Below are 17,268 nucleotides of genomic sequence, written 5' to 3'. Positions count from 1 at the left end.
CTTGATGGCCTGATCAACAAGATCTAATGGTCGGATTGACATGAAAAAAAAATCCTATGACTAAACTGTCTCCTAAGTAGCCCGCATACATCATCCCAAGTGGGGTCTTCCTAATGCACGTCCAATGCATGTGGGGTCTTCAAAGTGGTCCAGCGGGCCCCATCTGGAACTCGTCTCTCATCCACAAAGAGAGCTGCGCTGATGTGTGTGTTCACCTCCGCCTCTGGTATATTCAAGTAGGTCTTCTGATGTCCCTATCAAGACCTCTTCCTATTTTTCTTCATCAATTATCTAAGCAGGAAAGTAGCCTCAATGGTTGACCTTGTTGGCATAAATCCAAATTGATTTGTGATACATTTGCCTCATGCCGTAATCTTTGCTCCCTCTCTCAAAGTTTCATGGTATAACTCATAAGTTAAATTCCACGATAGTTAGTGCAACTATGCATGTTTCCTTTATTCTTAAATAGGTACCACTGTACTTTTCCTTCATCTGACATCTTCTTCAATCTTAGAATCTTGTGGAACAACTTTGTCAAACAAAATAAACCAATATCTCCTTTGCACTTCGAAACCTCCATATATATAAAATGCACATTTGTGCTTGATTTTAGATTTTTTAAATGGTTTGGCTGGTCAAATTTTTTTTTTTTTTTCAACTGGAAGTGGTTGGTGCCACTGATAAATGGTGTTTATTAGTAAAAAAGCACTGTAAGAGGAATCATAGCCCCAATTGGCTAAACCATCTGCCACCTTATTGCCCTTATTGAAAGAATGGACAATCGAGACACGTCTACTGGACAACAAATGCCGTAATCCCACCTGCCAATGCCATGCCTTCTAGAACATCAAGCACCCATTTGATTATATCAACCAGAACATCGGACCCACATTTAATGAAAGTGGGATGAATGTGCAAATGCTAGCAATGCCAAATACCATCCACCAAGGCCCACGACTCGGCGATAAAGTTGGAATAATCTCTGTAGGAATGCATCAAGCCCACAACACTGGGATTACCCTGAGAAACCTCATCAGCAATTTGTAATAGCTGGGATTACTTTAACAGCTTCTAATAGCATGGCTGCCTTTGCAAAATTGGAGTTGGTGATGCTGATAGAGCTCGTGACTTGACTAGAATGGCACTGCTGCTGTCCAAACTATACCACAAATACCAGCAAGCCCAGGGTTATCCAACAAGCTCCCATCAAAGTTCACCATGAAGAACCCAAGCTGGGGGAGCTTTCCAAGAGACAGTAGCCTTCAGTTTTTCCCAGTGACGCTGTATAACTTCAACCAGGTTGATTTCAGCATCGTATAGGAGAGTCCTCTGAATTTAGGGTCTGTCTTTGCCCAAACTGCAAGGAGATTAAACACCTTCACCAGTGTTTGAGGAAGCTTTACCGGTAAATATCCTTTTATTGCTTTTGATTCATATCAACCAAAGAGAGGCATGAGCCACAATGCTCCAGAGAATGTGCCCAATGGAACCCAAAGTCACCACACACCAGCATCCAATATATTCCAGCACTACTCCAGGGAGCACCACACCATCACAACTTTAGATAGCACAGCTGACCAGATTCCCCTTGCATAGTTGCAATAAAATAGCAAATGGTTATTGACTCTTCATTGGTATAAAATAAAGAACATCTATTAGGAATCAAAGTCCTCTGCTCTTGAGGGGATCTATGGTCAGGATCTTGTTAAGACAAGCCACCCACACAGGCTCTAACCTTCAAAGGAGCTGGAGTGAACCAGATCTTTGCGAAGGTCATAGATATGTTTGGGTCACCACCAGACAGTGAATGAACCAGAGATATAACTATGAATCTTGTTTCCAAGGTGTTCCATAGTGGTAATGGTGGCCATCACAGCCACCACCATTTCTGTTGTGATACGGCCTGTAACAGCTGTTATGGCTTGCGTAATGGCTGCTACGGCCTATATATATATATATATATATATATATATATATATATATATATATATATATATATATATATATATATATATATATATATATAGTGTTTAAATTATCGGTGATATTATCGAATTATCGCCGATAATTTCGGTATCGCTAGAGTTGCGACATCGAAATTCCCTATTTTCGTTTCTCTTCCTAATATCGCCTATTTTTTGGCGATTTTATCGATTTTTTGCGAAAAGTCCAGTTGTCAGCAGTGTTTGCAATATCGTCGCAGTCCAACGATACGAAACACGTCGGAAGAAATATTCCGAAAAAATTGGAAAGAGAGAGAGAGAGAGAGAGAGAGAGAGAGAGAGAGAGAGAGAGAGAGAGAGAGAAACTTTCAATAGGGTGGATTTCCGCACCTGTAGAATAGATTGCCCCGATTGGAAGCTGCATTTGGTGGGCCATTTGAATTGAAGCTCGCCATTCGTAGGTTACTGTAAAGAAAATCTCAATTCCCTTTTTTCTTGAAAACGGAATTGATTTAGGAAGGAAATGCGAAAAAAAAACAAAATCCAGAGAAATCCGGAGATTTGGGGAAGATTTTAGGGGTTTTAGGGTCTCTTGGATTAAAAGAAAGGGTTCGGAGCCCTTTTTTATCGGGCACGGATGCGCTACCGACGGGTTTGAGTAGCCAGACTGGCTATTGAAGTGACGTCACCAAGTTCTGTGGGTCTGACCATGATGTATGTTTTGTATCCACACCGTCCATCCATTTTGAGAGACCATTTTAGGTCATGAGCCAAAGAATGATTTAGATCCAAAGGTTGAGTGGACCCCACCACAGAAAAAAGTGGAGAGAGTGACGCCCACCATTAAAAATTTCTAATGGCCACAAAAGTTTTCAATGAAGCTGATATTTGTGTTTTACCTTATTTAATGTTTGTGTTAACTTATGAACAGATTGGATCTTAAATAAACATCACGGTGGGCCTTAGGAAGGTTTCAACGGTGAGTGTAACTCACTCCACTGTTTTCGGTGGTGGGGTCCATTATAGTTTTGGATCCGCCTAATTCTTTGGATCATGCCCCTAAAATGTTCTCTCCAAATGGATGGACGGTGTGGATACAACACATACATCATGATAGGACCCACATAACTTGGTGACGTCGCTTCAGTAGCCAGTCTCGCTACTCAACCTGTCATCGATAATCCACGTCCTTTTTTATCGGGCACGGCTACACAAGTCACGTAGGTATCTTTTCACATGTGTAATGGGCCTCCAATCTGAACAGTTCATGTGATACAGCGTCCCATGAAACTCCCAGGGACCAAATTTTACCCTGATCTAAAACTCTAGTGGGCCATAGCAAAGAAAGATGCAAATTAAGGGAGAAAAATGTTTTCTTTTATAATGGCCCACTGAAGTCTTAGATGAAAGCAAAAATTAAACTATAGAGGTTTCATGAAGTGCTGCATCACTTAGACCGTTCAGATTTTGGACTCACATCACATATGATGAGTTCTCAAAAAGTTCTCAGGATATCTTTGCTTATGGGAAAATCGGCGTTGGCGCAGATCTGGAGCCTATTGGCGCATATCTGGAGCCTAGAGATGGATGCTCCTGTCAGGGCTCTATAAGGCCCAGCATGATATGTTTGTTTTATCTACACCATGCATCCATTTTGATATGTTATTCTATGGAATGAGCCCAAAATGTAGCTAGATATGAGGCTCAAGTGGTCCACACCACAGGAAGTTGTGGTGGGAATGATATCCACCATTGAAGCTTTCCTGGGGCCCTTCATGATGTTCGTTTTCCATCCAATTTGCTCATAAGGTCTAATAGACCTGGATGAAGGGAAAACATAAATATTAGCTTGCTCCAAAACTTATGGGCCCCACAGAGTTGACTCAGTATGATGAGCGTACTGATTTATATGATGCGCACATGTGACTTGTTTGGATCCATGGATTGATGGGTCCATGTTCTGTAGGGCCATCATAATGATAAATATTTTATCAATGTTGTCCATTTATTTTGATAGATAATTTTAAGGCATGCATCCAAAATGAGACAGATCTGCATCTCAGGTGGACCACACTAAGGGAAACAATGGTGATTAGATGCCCACCATTAAAAACTTCATTGGGCCATTGTAATGTTTTTTTTTTTTTTTTTTTTTGCCATCCAACCTCTTGATCAGGTCACACAGATCTTGATGAAGCGAAAACTCATTTTAGATTATGTTAGATTTTGCCACATGTACATCTCTATCATGCAAAAACCACATTGATTGGATAATCCAATCCATCCTTGATTTGACATCTTTGCGTTCATTTACTTTTACGTGTCTTAATTAGTGTATGCCAGCTGCATTTGTAATATATAAACTCATTTTGGTTGCTATTAAAGTGATTTTTTATGGCATCGCAATGCTTTTTGGGTCCCATTAAATGAAAACTTATCATGTAATGTATTCTTTTCGCAATTTTTTATTCCTAAATATGTTAATACGTGTATTTAGGCATGTCTTGAAGTTTCACTGAAAAATTCCATCGTTTTCCCCATGTTTCCCTCTTTTTCCCTGCATTTCTGGTTATCGGCGATAACGATATTATATCTTTATCTCTGGCCGGCGAAACTTGTAGCGATACCGACAACTTGAACACTGTATATATATATATATATATATATATATATATATATATATATATATATATATATATATATATATATATATATATACTGGCTGTTACGTGACTGGTACGGGGCCAATACCACTATAGAACATTTTTTTCTGTAACAGCCGTTTTGGCCTCGTAACACATAACGGCTACATCATTGCCGTTACATAACAGCCGTTATGTAGCTATTTTGGCATACCATTTTTCTGTCATATTCTAGACCCCAAACTGTCCTGTTTGAGCCAGAAATATAGATTGCTTTCAGATTATCGATAGTCGATATTTCTTTGTCCCTTTGATTTAACAGCCGTTATGTGGCTGTTTTGGCATACCATGCTCCTGTCATATCCTAGACCCCAAACCGTCCTATTTGAGCCAGAAATATAGACTGCTTTCGGATGATTGATAGTCGATATTTCTTCATCCCTTTGATTCCAGCGGTTGGAAGGACACCAAATAATCTTGTCACCCAACCGTTTAAAGCACCGTTCAGCCATAGCTCTGTTTACAGCTATCACGTACTGCAAACAAGATGTCTGAGAAACTTCACTCTATCTCTAGTAGCAACTCTGAAGCAGAAATATGATTGGTAAAGAAAACAGACAACCATGATATACCTCCAAATGGGGGAGCCGATTCTTCTAGACAGCGTTTCCGCTCCAACTGTTTTCTGCTTCCCCCAATACTTCGCTGCAAGAACCCTCAGCGGAGAAGATTCTGTTACCTAACCTCCGCCCCCGCCTCCGCCCGCCCCCCCCCCCCCCCCCACTCTCTTCACAGCATTGCCAGAAATCATCTTTTTTTAACTTTTGAGACCAAGACCACCAAATCTAATAGGCTTGCATATCTCTTCCCATGCAACCAAGTGATACTTATAGGATCCACCCCGGTCATTCTGCATGAACTGCTTCTGGATGGCTTTGATTCTTGCAGTGACCTTAATTGGACATCAGAGAATTGCCAGCAGATAAACCGGCAAGGAAGCAAGAACGTATTTAATAAGGGTGATTCTCCCTCCCAAGGAAAGAAATTTACTTTTCCAATTGCAACTTTATATTTCTCAATCACTACATCCGAAATTTCTGATCCAACTCCTCTACCTTTGAATCCTCCAAGGTGTTTCGGAGGAAGGGCAGCCAACCCATATCCTATTTCCTGCGCAATCAATGACACAGCTCCACTTTCCAGACTGGTACCCATGTTGTTGCTTGTTACAAGGTTCACCTTCAGCCCCGAGACCACTTCGAAACATAGAAGAATATCCCTGAAATTATGAGCCTCCCTTGTCAGACCATCTTCAAAACAAAAAAGTATCATCGGCATAGTGCACATGGGTCAGTGGGTTACCCTGACATTGTTGTTGCTTGCAGACATACCACAAATAAGCTCAGCTGAGGTCACCTTCTGCAGTAATCTTGACAGTGATTCTGCTACGATGGAGAAGAGCAACGGTGATACCAAGATCTCAATCTGGATAGTTGTGGGGCATGCTTCATCGGTAGCATGACTCAACAGACCAATGGTCCGTATTGATGAACCATGGGCTCCATTTGTTGGAAGTGAGAACCATGGTCCCCATCTGAGGGAGGGAGGGAGGGACATACCACCAAGCAACAACCTGCACCTTTTCTTGTTCGACTCTAGACAAAGTTAAAGTAGTCACTTCAGGTGATTTGTACACTTACCTGGTCAGTGTTTGATACGTCCTCAGAAAAATTAACATACTAGTAGCCTAAATTCATTGAACGCTTTGCTTGAACTGTTTTGCACTACTTATGGGGTTTGGGGGTCTCAATAACTGCCAATGCACTTTCTCACTTGTGATGCATATATATGAGCCTTCCTCTTCTTGGCTTCCATTTTTCTCTTTCACAACTCGGAAGCTTTATTCTATCATAAGATTCATTTAATACGTGTTTGGTAACTTTCACCTCTTTCCCTGTCACCATTGTTTTGCATCAATGTCCATATAATCATATCCAATGTGTTCCGGAAAGAAGTTTATATAACTCTTCCCTTTCCCTTACAGATATGTTTGAGATATGTTGGTGACTTAGTGCTGTAGAGCTTAATATGCTTTAGGGCCTGTTTGGATTGTGTGAAAGAAAAGAAAAGTGCAATGACTATCCAATCATGGCTTCCCATGGATTCCATTTTTGGGGTTCTCTTTTGGATAGCAAATGGAAATCTCATATTTCTCTCACTATGGTCACATCGAATCTTGTGTGTGAGAAACTATGGAAAATATAATTGTTATTTCCGATCTCACTATTTTCCCTTTCTATCCAAACAATGCAAATGGTCCAAACAATGGAAAACCCTTTTCTTTTCTTTTCTGTTCAAATGTCTGTGAAGAAAGGATTTTTCTGGTTACTTCATCAGAGCAAAGGCTTTATTGCACTTTTTTGTGGTGTCAGCTTTATTGTTTGTGGACTTGACTTGGCTTTGCCCAATTGCAGGTTGTGTTGCCTGAAGGGTCGAAAGATATTTCTGTTTCTGCTCCATTTCCTACAAAACAATGGGAGGAGGTCAGAGCAATTACCATACTTCTATTCAACGTTCATGCTATTTCCTGCTGAACTGTTCAGCTCTTGCATTGTCTCTATCGATCATTGTAGTTGTAGAAATTGTTGCATTCTTTTAACAGTGCTTGCAGTTCATTGCAGATAAAGTACTCCCATTTAGATATTATTGGGAGGCCTGTGGTTGTGCTGCACAAGAAAAATGTTGTGCCAGAACATAATGTTCATTTTCAGGTGTGCCTTTTACTTTATTTCTATATGAGACGCAACCCAATATTTCTGTAGTGTCAGAACTATTCTTAAGGAGTATGTCCATGTATATCATTTATCCCTAACACATATTGGTTAATCTGGAATTATATTGCTTATTATCTTCCATCTTAATGAGATGGTAAGAAGTGTTTTTGTTGTTTTTAGCTGCATGGAATTTTTAGCGGTCAGGGTTATGTATGTCAATCTGTGTGTTATAAGTGGGGATATGCATCGTTTTCAGTTGAATGAAATCTAAGTTCGTGGTCAAATCTGTTTCATTACTTCACATGGAAATATAGTCAACGATGAAACTCTGGGGTTGATCTCTTCTTCAAATTTGTGTGGAAGAGACATTATCCGTTGTCATTCAAGTCTTCTCAGTTCTAGTGCATTTTTCCCCAGGCATAATATCATCTTTCCATTTGTTTTGTTTTATTAATTTTTTTCCCGTTCCAGAACCTATGTGTCTCACAATTTCCCTAATTCTATCCCTGCAGTGAAGTCACTTGTTGAATTATTGTCATCATTTATTCATGTCTTCTTCAATCCAATCCAATCCTTGATTCAAAATCCCACATGTTGGACATCCAATTCTAAATCCCAACGTGTAAATCTACAGCCAAAAAAATAAAAGAAAAAAAGGAAATTTTTTTTTTTTTTTTATCACCATTTGAATTAAAAAGATAGTGGCATTATGGAATACAACTTTGTCTCCCATTTTCCATTCCCCATATCCAGCATAGCTCAAAGGCTCTCTGCAGCCTGATAATGCTTTAGAGAATGTCAGGATAAGATGAAGAAAATGAATCATACATATAAGGATTCCCTCAACGTTTTAGCCAGGTCATCTTGCCGAAGTATTTATTTTTTTGTAGAGATATATAAGTCATGTACATGTATATTGAGTAGCTATGCGGAGTACCATCTCCTTTTATATTATTAGGGGTGTCAATGGGCCAGACTTGGGCATGAAAAATCAGAATCTGGGCTGAGACCTAGTCATCATCTACATGTATATGAGTAATATCTCTACATTTTTCACCTCATCTCCCGGAATCAAACAATTACTTGACATGTTGCCCCGAACCTGCCAAATTTTCTTAAATAGGAGGAAACCCACTTGATCTGCAAAAGCGCCTCAATAATAAGATGCAAGAACTGAGAGCCAGACGGTCCTCACCCAACATCTATAGCTCTCCATCCAACTGAACTTCCATGCCAATCTCTCTGTGGGAGCCTTCGACTGATGGAAAGGAGAAAGGCGGAAGAATGTGATGACCACTCTCTACTTGCATGGTATTTTTCTGGGATGCTTGAATTGTTTTCTTGGGGATGTAGTCATTCAAAAGTTTCTTCTCAATCCATCATGAACAACAAGGATTGAAGAAGTATGAATGTACCTATTGTGATCACACAAATGAAAGTTGAGCAAGAGATGGCTGATGGTTTGGCCAAGGGTCACCTATTCGATCACACAAATCATAGTTAAGCAAGAGATAGCTGATTTTTTGACCAAAAGTGCCATTAGGGATTCGCTTTGTGTTGGGAACCCCTTCGGCATCACTCGAAGTTTTTCTTCTCTTTTAGGGCTAATGTTCGTGTTGTCGACGATTTGTCGATATTATCGCCGATAATATCGGTGTCGCTGCACTGGTGACACCGAAACCCTAAGTTTTCGTTTCTCTACAGAATATCGGCGAAATTTTCAATATCATCGATAAAAATGGGTTCCCAGCTTCCCACCGAGAATATCGGCGTGGCGTGGCTAAAAGAAAGAAAGAAAAAACTTCAATTTCGCTATTTTTGTACCTGATTGGAACTTGGAAGAACAATATCCCTTTGGCCTCGATTGACAACGCTGGTAGGTAAGAAAAACCTCAAAATTTCCCCCTTTTTTTGATTGGAAGATCGATGTCGCCATTTCGGCGAAAAATTTGAAAATTTGCTGGATTTCCTCTTGATTTGGGGTTTGATTTAGGGTTTTGAAACCCTCGACCAAAAACCCCTCGGTGAGAAACCCTCTTGCTTTGAAATTTTTGTTTTTTGTTTTTTTTAACTTCAAGCCTTAGAACTGGAAGCAGTTGCGTACCTAGTAACTCGTATGCCTTATCATACTGAGTAAACTCTCTGGGGCCCACCGTGAATGTATGTTGTTTATCCATGCCGTCCATCCATTTTTCCAGCTCATCCTAGGGGTTAATCCCAAAATTGAAGTATATAAAAAGCTCAAGTGAATCACACCACAGGAAACAATGAGAATAATGATTTCCACTATTGAAACCTTCCTAGGGCCCAAAGTGATGTTTATTTGCCATCAAACCTGTTCATAAGTTCACACAGAGATGGATGAAGGTAAAACACAAAAAATCAGCTTGATCTAAAGCTTCTGTGGCCCCTAAGACATTATCAATGGTACATGTTCAATCCTCACTATTTCCTATGTTGTGGTCCACTTGAGCTTTGGGTATGCTTCAATTTTGGGATGAAGCCCTTTAAGTTATCTGGTTAAATGGATGGACAAAGTGGATAAAATACATAAATCACGGTGGGCTCCATGGAGTTTACTCAGCACGCTTAGTGTACCGCTTCACGTAGTCCGCTTCCCCGACCAATTCGCGCGCGTGCAACTTGTTTCGAAAGCTCAGTGCTCCATGGGGCCCACTTTAATGTTTTTTTGCCACCCAACCTCTTGATTAGGTCACTCAGACCTGGATGAAGTGAAAACACAATTATCAGTTTGATCGAAAACATTCATGACCCCTAATAAGTTTTTAATGGTGAGGTTCAATCACTACTCTTTCCTTTGGTGTGGTCCACTCGAGATTTGGATCTGCCTCATTTTTGGGACCATGTACTAAAATGATATGGTGAAACATATGAATGGGGTGGATTTATCAAAAGGATGACAGTGGGCCCCACACCATATGTACTGGTGTTGTAAGAGTGGAACACCGAAGGAAGCTGATTGCCTACTGACGTTGTTAGCCTGTAGATACTAGACGGTGCTCTTTGGGACCCACCATGATGTCTATGCTTTATCCCCGCTGTTCATTCATTTTTTCAGATCATTTTAGGCAATGAGCCAAAAAATTAGGCACATCCAAACCTCATGTGGAGCACACTATAAGAATCAGTGGTGATTGAATGCCCGCCATTAAAAACTTCTTTGGGGTCACAAAAGTTTTGAATGAAGCTGATATTTGTTTTTTCCTTTCAACCACGACTTTACGACCAATCAATAGGATGGATGGCAAATAAAAATTACAATGGGCCCTAGGAAGTTAAAAGTGGTGAGAGTTCAATCACCACTGTTTCTTGTGGTGTGGTCCACTTGAGATGTGGATCTATCTTATTTTTGGGCCCAAGACATCAAATGATCAATAAAAATAGATGGGTAGCGTGGATAAAAACATATCATGGTGGGCCCAGAGAGCATTGTCTAGTAGCCACCTCTTTATTGGTAGCGTCAGTAGGCAATCCGTGTCCCCCTTGAATTGCCAAAGGGAAGCGGATTGGGTATTGCCCCAGCAACACCTAGCTATGGGGCCCACCTTGATGTATGTTTTTAATTCACATTGTCTATACATTTTGAAAAATCATTTTATGTGATGAGCCCAAAAATGAGACAGATTGAATGCCCAAGTGAACCACACCACAAGAAATAGTGGGGATTAACCGCCTAATGCTGAAAACCTCTCTGGGGCCACAAAAGCTTTGGATCAAGCTCATATGTCTGTTTTTCTCGTAGCTTGGTCCACTTGAGATTTGGATCTACTTCATTATTGGGCCCGTGTGCTTAAATGAGTGGGCAAAAAAGATAGACTGTGTAGATATTCAATGCATACATTGAGGTGGGCCCATGGTTAGGGTCCCACCCACATCCCTATCCTTGGAAAACTTGCTAGGGTCCACCGTATTGTTTTATTGACCATCCAAACCATCGATAAGTTGTCACAAACTTGGAGGAAAGTCAAAAAAAAAAAATGTCAGTTTGATCCGGCCCACCATAAGTTTTCAACGGTCAATCACCACTATTTCCTATGGTATGGTCCACATAAGATTGGGATCAACTTCATTTGTGGGATTGTGCACTAAAATTATCAGAAAAAATAGATTGACGGTGTGGATATACAACACATATATTAAAATGGGCTCCATTAAATGAAAACTTATTATGTAATGCATTCTTTTTGTAATTTTTTTTAAAAATTACTAAATATGCAAATATGTGTATTTAGGCAGATCCTGGAGTTTCACTGAAAAATTTCATTATTTTCTCCACATTTTCCCCCATGTTTCCCCGCATTTTGGGTTATCAGCGATAACGATATAATATCTTTATCGTTGGGCAATGAAACTTGTAGCGATACCAACAACTCGAACACTATTTAGGGCCACTTTTCATACAATGATTTCAAAGAGATTTTGAACTATTTTGGTGCCCAACAACTTCTAGCGGGGCCTGACAACATGCTTGCATCACCATGTTCTCTGTCATTTCTGGAAAAGAGCTTATTGTTTCCAATAGGTTTGGGGTTTTTTTTTTTTTTTTTTTTTTTTTTTTTTTTTTTTTTTTAAATTTAAAATCAATAATTGAATTTTATTACTAAAAAGAAAAGTGCAATTACACCTGCAAAACGACTCAAAAGACTGCTGATACAAGAAAGAGAATCCCATCTTTGAACACAAGACCTCTTTAGTTCTTGTTCAAAATGAGAATCCCATCTTTGATCACTCCCTCCGTAGCTAATTGATCCACTTCAAAATTAGATGAATGGTTCACAGGGTGAAAGACATCGAAATGGATAAGCGTAAGTCAGAGGCCTAAATGAGATCAGCCACACTCGAGGAAAGTGCCTAGATTTCATCCAACCAATTGCATTACTTGAATCCCCCTAGATGATTATACGATTTAATTGTGATTGATGGCTAATCTAAAACCCTGGAGATGAGTGGAAGCTTCAGCATAATTCGAGTTACAAATTCCCAAATTCCTTGAAAATTCCACCAAGATGGCACCCTGATGATTTCTCACTAAAGCTCCCACACGGCTAGTCTTGAGTTGTTGCCAATGTTGTCAAATGGCATAAGCGATCCTGTGTGATCGCTTATGCGACTGCCGACCACACAATTGCATAAGCTATCACACAACTAAAAAAAGAAAAAAAAATCGAGAAAAAAAATGAAAGTATGCGATCGCGTACCATCCATATGGCGTTTGCGACCATCGCATATGGCATATGCCATTTAGATGGCATTATGCGATTATGCTATGCGATTATGTGATCACTTTTGACAACAATGGTTGTTGCAGACTTGCAGTGACTCCTAACCATATTGTCCTGTCAACGGTATAGGGATGCCCACCATCTTCTTATTGAGCTTGAACCATTCAAATGATGACTCAAAAATGGTCTTTAGATATAACAACAATGGATTTTTCTTTTCCTTTGAGTATCCTACTGTTTCTTTCCAACCAAATGCTCCAAAGGATTGCCATAATTATCAATTTCCACAAGCAATGCCAATCAGGCCCCACATGTTTGACCACCACATGGCAACGAGGGCATCCACCCCATTTGGGATAAACCGAGCGATCCCATATCTCAAGAAGGTACAGGACTAGATGTACAAGGCAAAAGGACAATGAATAAACAAGTGAGGAACCATTTCTTCTGCTTCAAAGCACAATGAGTATCTTGTCATGGACTTGCTAAATGCTTAGCACTATTGCTTATGTGGCACTCATGCAACACTAATGCTGCTCGAGTAATCCTAACTCCCACTTGCACCACCAAATAGTAGGCATCAAGTGCTTAATGAGAATGCAAGAAAACACAGAGTAGTGAAATGGGAAATCTTGTATTGCACTATATAGAGAAGATTACAACTTTGAGGAGTGAGTACAAAATGAGGAACCTTCCCCTTATATACACACAAGAAGCTTCTAGCTACTTTACATGAATGGCTAGGATTGTCCATGTGGCATTCATTCAACAACTAGTAATCCTCTAGAAAGCTTTTAGACTGATCCACACAAGTCTAGATAAAAGACTCTCCTAGAAAACTCTAGAACATGTCAAGGTTCTCTACACAACTCTCCAAGACTCTAGTGATTCTTGATGTCTTAAAGCACTACTTACCAGCCTCATATATACAATGTAAGCCAAAAAATGGCTAAGTCCATAGATGAATCTCCAACACTAGGACTATCTTCCTAGAAAGGAGTGGCCCCTGCTCTTTAGGTGATCTAATGTTAAAATTTGATTCACGCTTGGAGACCAATATGATGCACTGGCCTTGGGGGAGCCATGCCGGATCAAACTGTGGAGTGCAAAAGTCCATTCAGAATATGAATTGGAAGGGTCGGGGGTTCCAAGATAAAAGGATCGGGCTGAGAAATTTCCTTTAAATTCAAGGATCCAGAACCTCCTATCCACACCCGCATGCTGAATCTAAATACCTTTAAGGGCTAGTAGATGGGACTAAAAGGATTTTTCTTCATCTGTAACATTTCGTATGAATGTTGGCCCGATTCATGCCTGCCTGCAACTTGTTAATTTGAATGTACACAATGAAGCTCCTTTGATAGCTGCAAAGCAGGCCATCACTACACCAATGATCTTTGTAGAAGTGAATTGTCCCTTCTTCTAGCACCGTACCTGATGTGGTTTGAGAATTCACTATAAATTGGCAATATAGCTCTCCTGATAGTGGATCAGTTTCTGCAATCAGCTAAATTGAGATCCCCGTTCATTGATAATCCGTACTTTGTTGTAACTTGTACGAATGTGCTTGACAAGTGGGATTTCACTGTGCGTTTGTCTCCACCATTCACAGTATGTCATAGTTAATTTGCCCAATGAGCCCTATAACCAAGCTGCTATAGTTCAATGGTTTTACACTTCTTTCCGAGCCACAAGATGATACTTCTAGCAATAATATCTCTTTCTTTAAGAAATTTCTTCAACATAGATTCTCTCTTGGCCAATGTATTCAATAACAGTAACGGAGGCCATAATTGCCAGCCTTATAGCCATTACAATACAGGCTGTAACGGCCCTTAATGGTCAACATTTCTTTTGAAGGAAGAAATGTATTGGCCCTGTAACAGCCTGTTACGGGCCTTTTCCCCCCTTTTCAGAATGCCTGTTACAGCTGCCTATTGCGCAACAGCTCCCACCTTTACCATTATGTAACGGTCATTACGTAACTGTTTTTGAACACCATAAATTCTTGGCTGCAACCTTAGCCAGGCATCTGAATAGCGGCATCAGATAAATTGGAATATTCGATAAACAGCTTTGATTAATGTGAGAAAGTTGGTTGTCCATGTCGCTTGCTTACAGTTGTACTTGTACCTCTCTAGTAAAATGTTCCATGCTTCAAATGGTGGCATGCTCACTTCCAGAGACAATCCTAGAATCTTTAGTGGTTGAGGTGCAGCCCTACAAACCATTTATTGCGCAGACTGTTAATTTTAGAGGCAGAGACACTAATCTTTGACAATTTAATTCTCGGTCCAAAACCAAAAATCTTTCATTTTTCGCTTGAAGCACAAAGGCAATCTTGCTTGCAGCTTCTTCAACAAACTGGCACAAAAAAAACTTCTGTGAAGTCCTGGCCTCACATCATCAGAAAGTGCTATTAGTTAGTAACCAAAATACATCCGAATCTAATTTGATTCACCATATGCAAACATGCCCTAAATAAAGTTGGTAGTTCTTTAAGAAGGGGTCTGTGGATGGCAGTTTTTGTTGTGCTTATTTCAACAAAGAAGGAATGCCGTCTTTAATGGTTGAGGCGCAGAGACAATCCTAGAATCTTTAATGGTTGAGGTGCAGCCCTACAACCTACTTCTTGTGCAAGACTGTTAATTTTAGAGGCCTAAGTTCACCCTAGAGACATTACTCTTTGACAATTTAATTCTCGGTCCAAAACCAAAAATCTTTCATTTTTGCTCGAAACACAAAGGCAATCTTGCTTGCAGCTTTCTTTGACAAGCCTCGTTTCATCAGAAAGTGCTAGTAATTAGTAACCAAAGTAGATCCGAATCTATTTTGATTCATCATATGCATTCACACCCTCAATAAAGTTGGTAGGTCTTTAAAAAAGGGTCTGTGGATGGCAGTTTTTGGTGCGCTTATTTCAACGAAGAAGGAATGCCATCTTGTTTTAATTCGGCTGGCTGATTCTAAGTAGATTATAACAATGTCTTACAGCGTGAAGTTTTTTGCCAGTGTCCATTTAAATTCTATGGATTGTGTGTGGGGTTTGTGGGGAATGCCATCTTTCTTCCACTGGTTGGCTGGGTTTCCAATTTGAAATGGATTGTAGGTAGTGGGAAACCTAACTTTCTATAGGTGTATATCTTTTAATAATTGGAGATAAATTTGTTCATTTTACAGGATACATATATGTGTGAATGGATGGATGGGATGGATTGGACAGATGGATGGATGGATGTATGGATAAGATAGATGGATGGATGAGATAGATAGATAAGATAGACATATATATATATATATATATATAGAGAGAGAGAGAGAGAGAGAGAGAGAGAGAGAGAGAGAGAGAGAGAGAGAGAGGCACCCTTCGAAAATCGGAAGCCACATTGTCGTGGTGCAGGAGGGAAAAAGTGTTAGGACATAGGGAAGTGTTGTGGGCTTCACCACAATGTATGAGTTCTATCCACATTGTCCATCCATTTTTCTAGATTTTAGGGCATGAGCCAGAGAACGAGGTAAGATCCAAACCTCAAGTGGACCACAACAGACAACAATTTGGACAATGGCGCCCATCCTTGAAACCTTCGTAGGACCCACTGTGATGTCTATTTGCCATCCAACCAGTTCATAAGGTCACACAGACCTAGATGAAGGGAAAACCTAAATATCAACTTGATCCAAAACTTTTGTGGCCTCCATGAAGTTTTCAAAGGTAGCCATTCGATCCCCACTATTTTCTGTGGTGTGGTCCGCTTAAGCTTTGCCTCATTTTTGGGCTCGTGTCCTAAGACAATCTGATAAAATGGATGGACATGGTGGATTTCTCTCGAACATCATAGTGGGCCCCACCTAACTTTTCAGTGCAGGAAGCGGATTTGGTGAGTTTTCACAGGCAATCGAAGTGGGTTTTGCATGCAATCTGTGTGCGCAGGGAACGTATTAGGTGGTAGCGGTACCGACCAACACATAAGTGGGTGATGTCCTGACTGTGGGCCCACTTCACTGTATGTTCTATATATCCAAGCCATCCATCAGTTTTTCCAGATCATTCTAGGAAATGGTTCAAAAAGTGAAGCAAATCCAAATGTCAGGTGGACCACACCATGGGAAAACAATGGTGATTGAACAACCACCATTAAAAACTTCTTAGGGCCCACTGTAATGTTTATTTGCCGTCTAACGTGATTAGGTCACTTAAACCTGGATAAGGGTAGCTGAAAATATCAGTTTCATTAAAAACTTTTTAAGCCCCCAATAATTTTTTATGGACTTTCAATTACCATAGTTTCCTGTGGTGTGATTCACCTGAGATTTGGATATGCCCAAAAACAAACGCGGAAAATGGTAAAACAGAATGGATTTCGCATAGGCATTAAGATATGGTACCTCATTTTTTGATGCCTAAGGATAGACTCACATAGGACCACTATTCAATAGTGGGGATCTGTCCTTGGGCATTAAAAAAAATCGAGGTGGCCTATCTTGAGATCTATGTGATATCCACTATCCCACCATTTTGCAATCTTATTTTAGGGCATTAGGCCAAAAATGAGGCAAATCCAAATCTTAGGTGGACCACACCATAGGGGACTGTGGTAATTGATCACCCACCATTAAAAAACTTCTTGGAGGCCTAAAAAGTTTTGGATGAAGCTGATGTTTGTGT

At 40.1% G+C, this 17,268-nt stretch overlaps 1 protein-coding gene across 1 annotated transcript in view; it reads left to right on the top strand.

Moving 5' to 3' along the window:
• The window catches only part of LOC131243144 (dolichyl-diphosphooligosaccharide--protein glycosyltransferase subunit 1A), a 95,480-nt gene that overhangs the window by 34,940 nt on the left and 43,272 nt on the right, over positions 1-17,268 (top strand). Inside the window, exons 6-7 of the mRNA XM_058242274.1 lie at positions 7,060-7,128; positions 7,267-7,356. Coding sequence (XP_058098257.1) covers positions 7,060-7,128; positions 7,267-7,356 — 159 coding nt within the window. The remainder of the gene's footprint in view (positions 1-7,059; positions 7,129-7,266; positions 7,357-17,268) is intronic.

This window comes from Magnolia sinica, chromosome 4 (assembly GCF_029962835.1).
Source record: "Magnolia sinica isolate HGM2019 chromosome 4, MsV1, whole genome shotgun sequence".
Lineage (NCBI taxonomy): Eukaryota > Viridiplantae > Streptophyta > Magnoliopsida > Magnoliales > Magnoliaceae > Magnolia > Magnolia sinica.
Note: the sequence above shows the minus strand (reverse complement) of the source record. Positions and strands in the feature narration are given on the sequence as shown.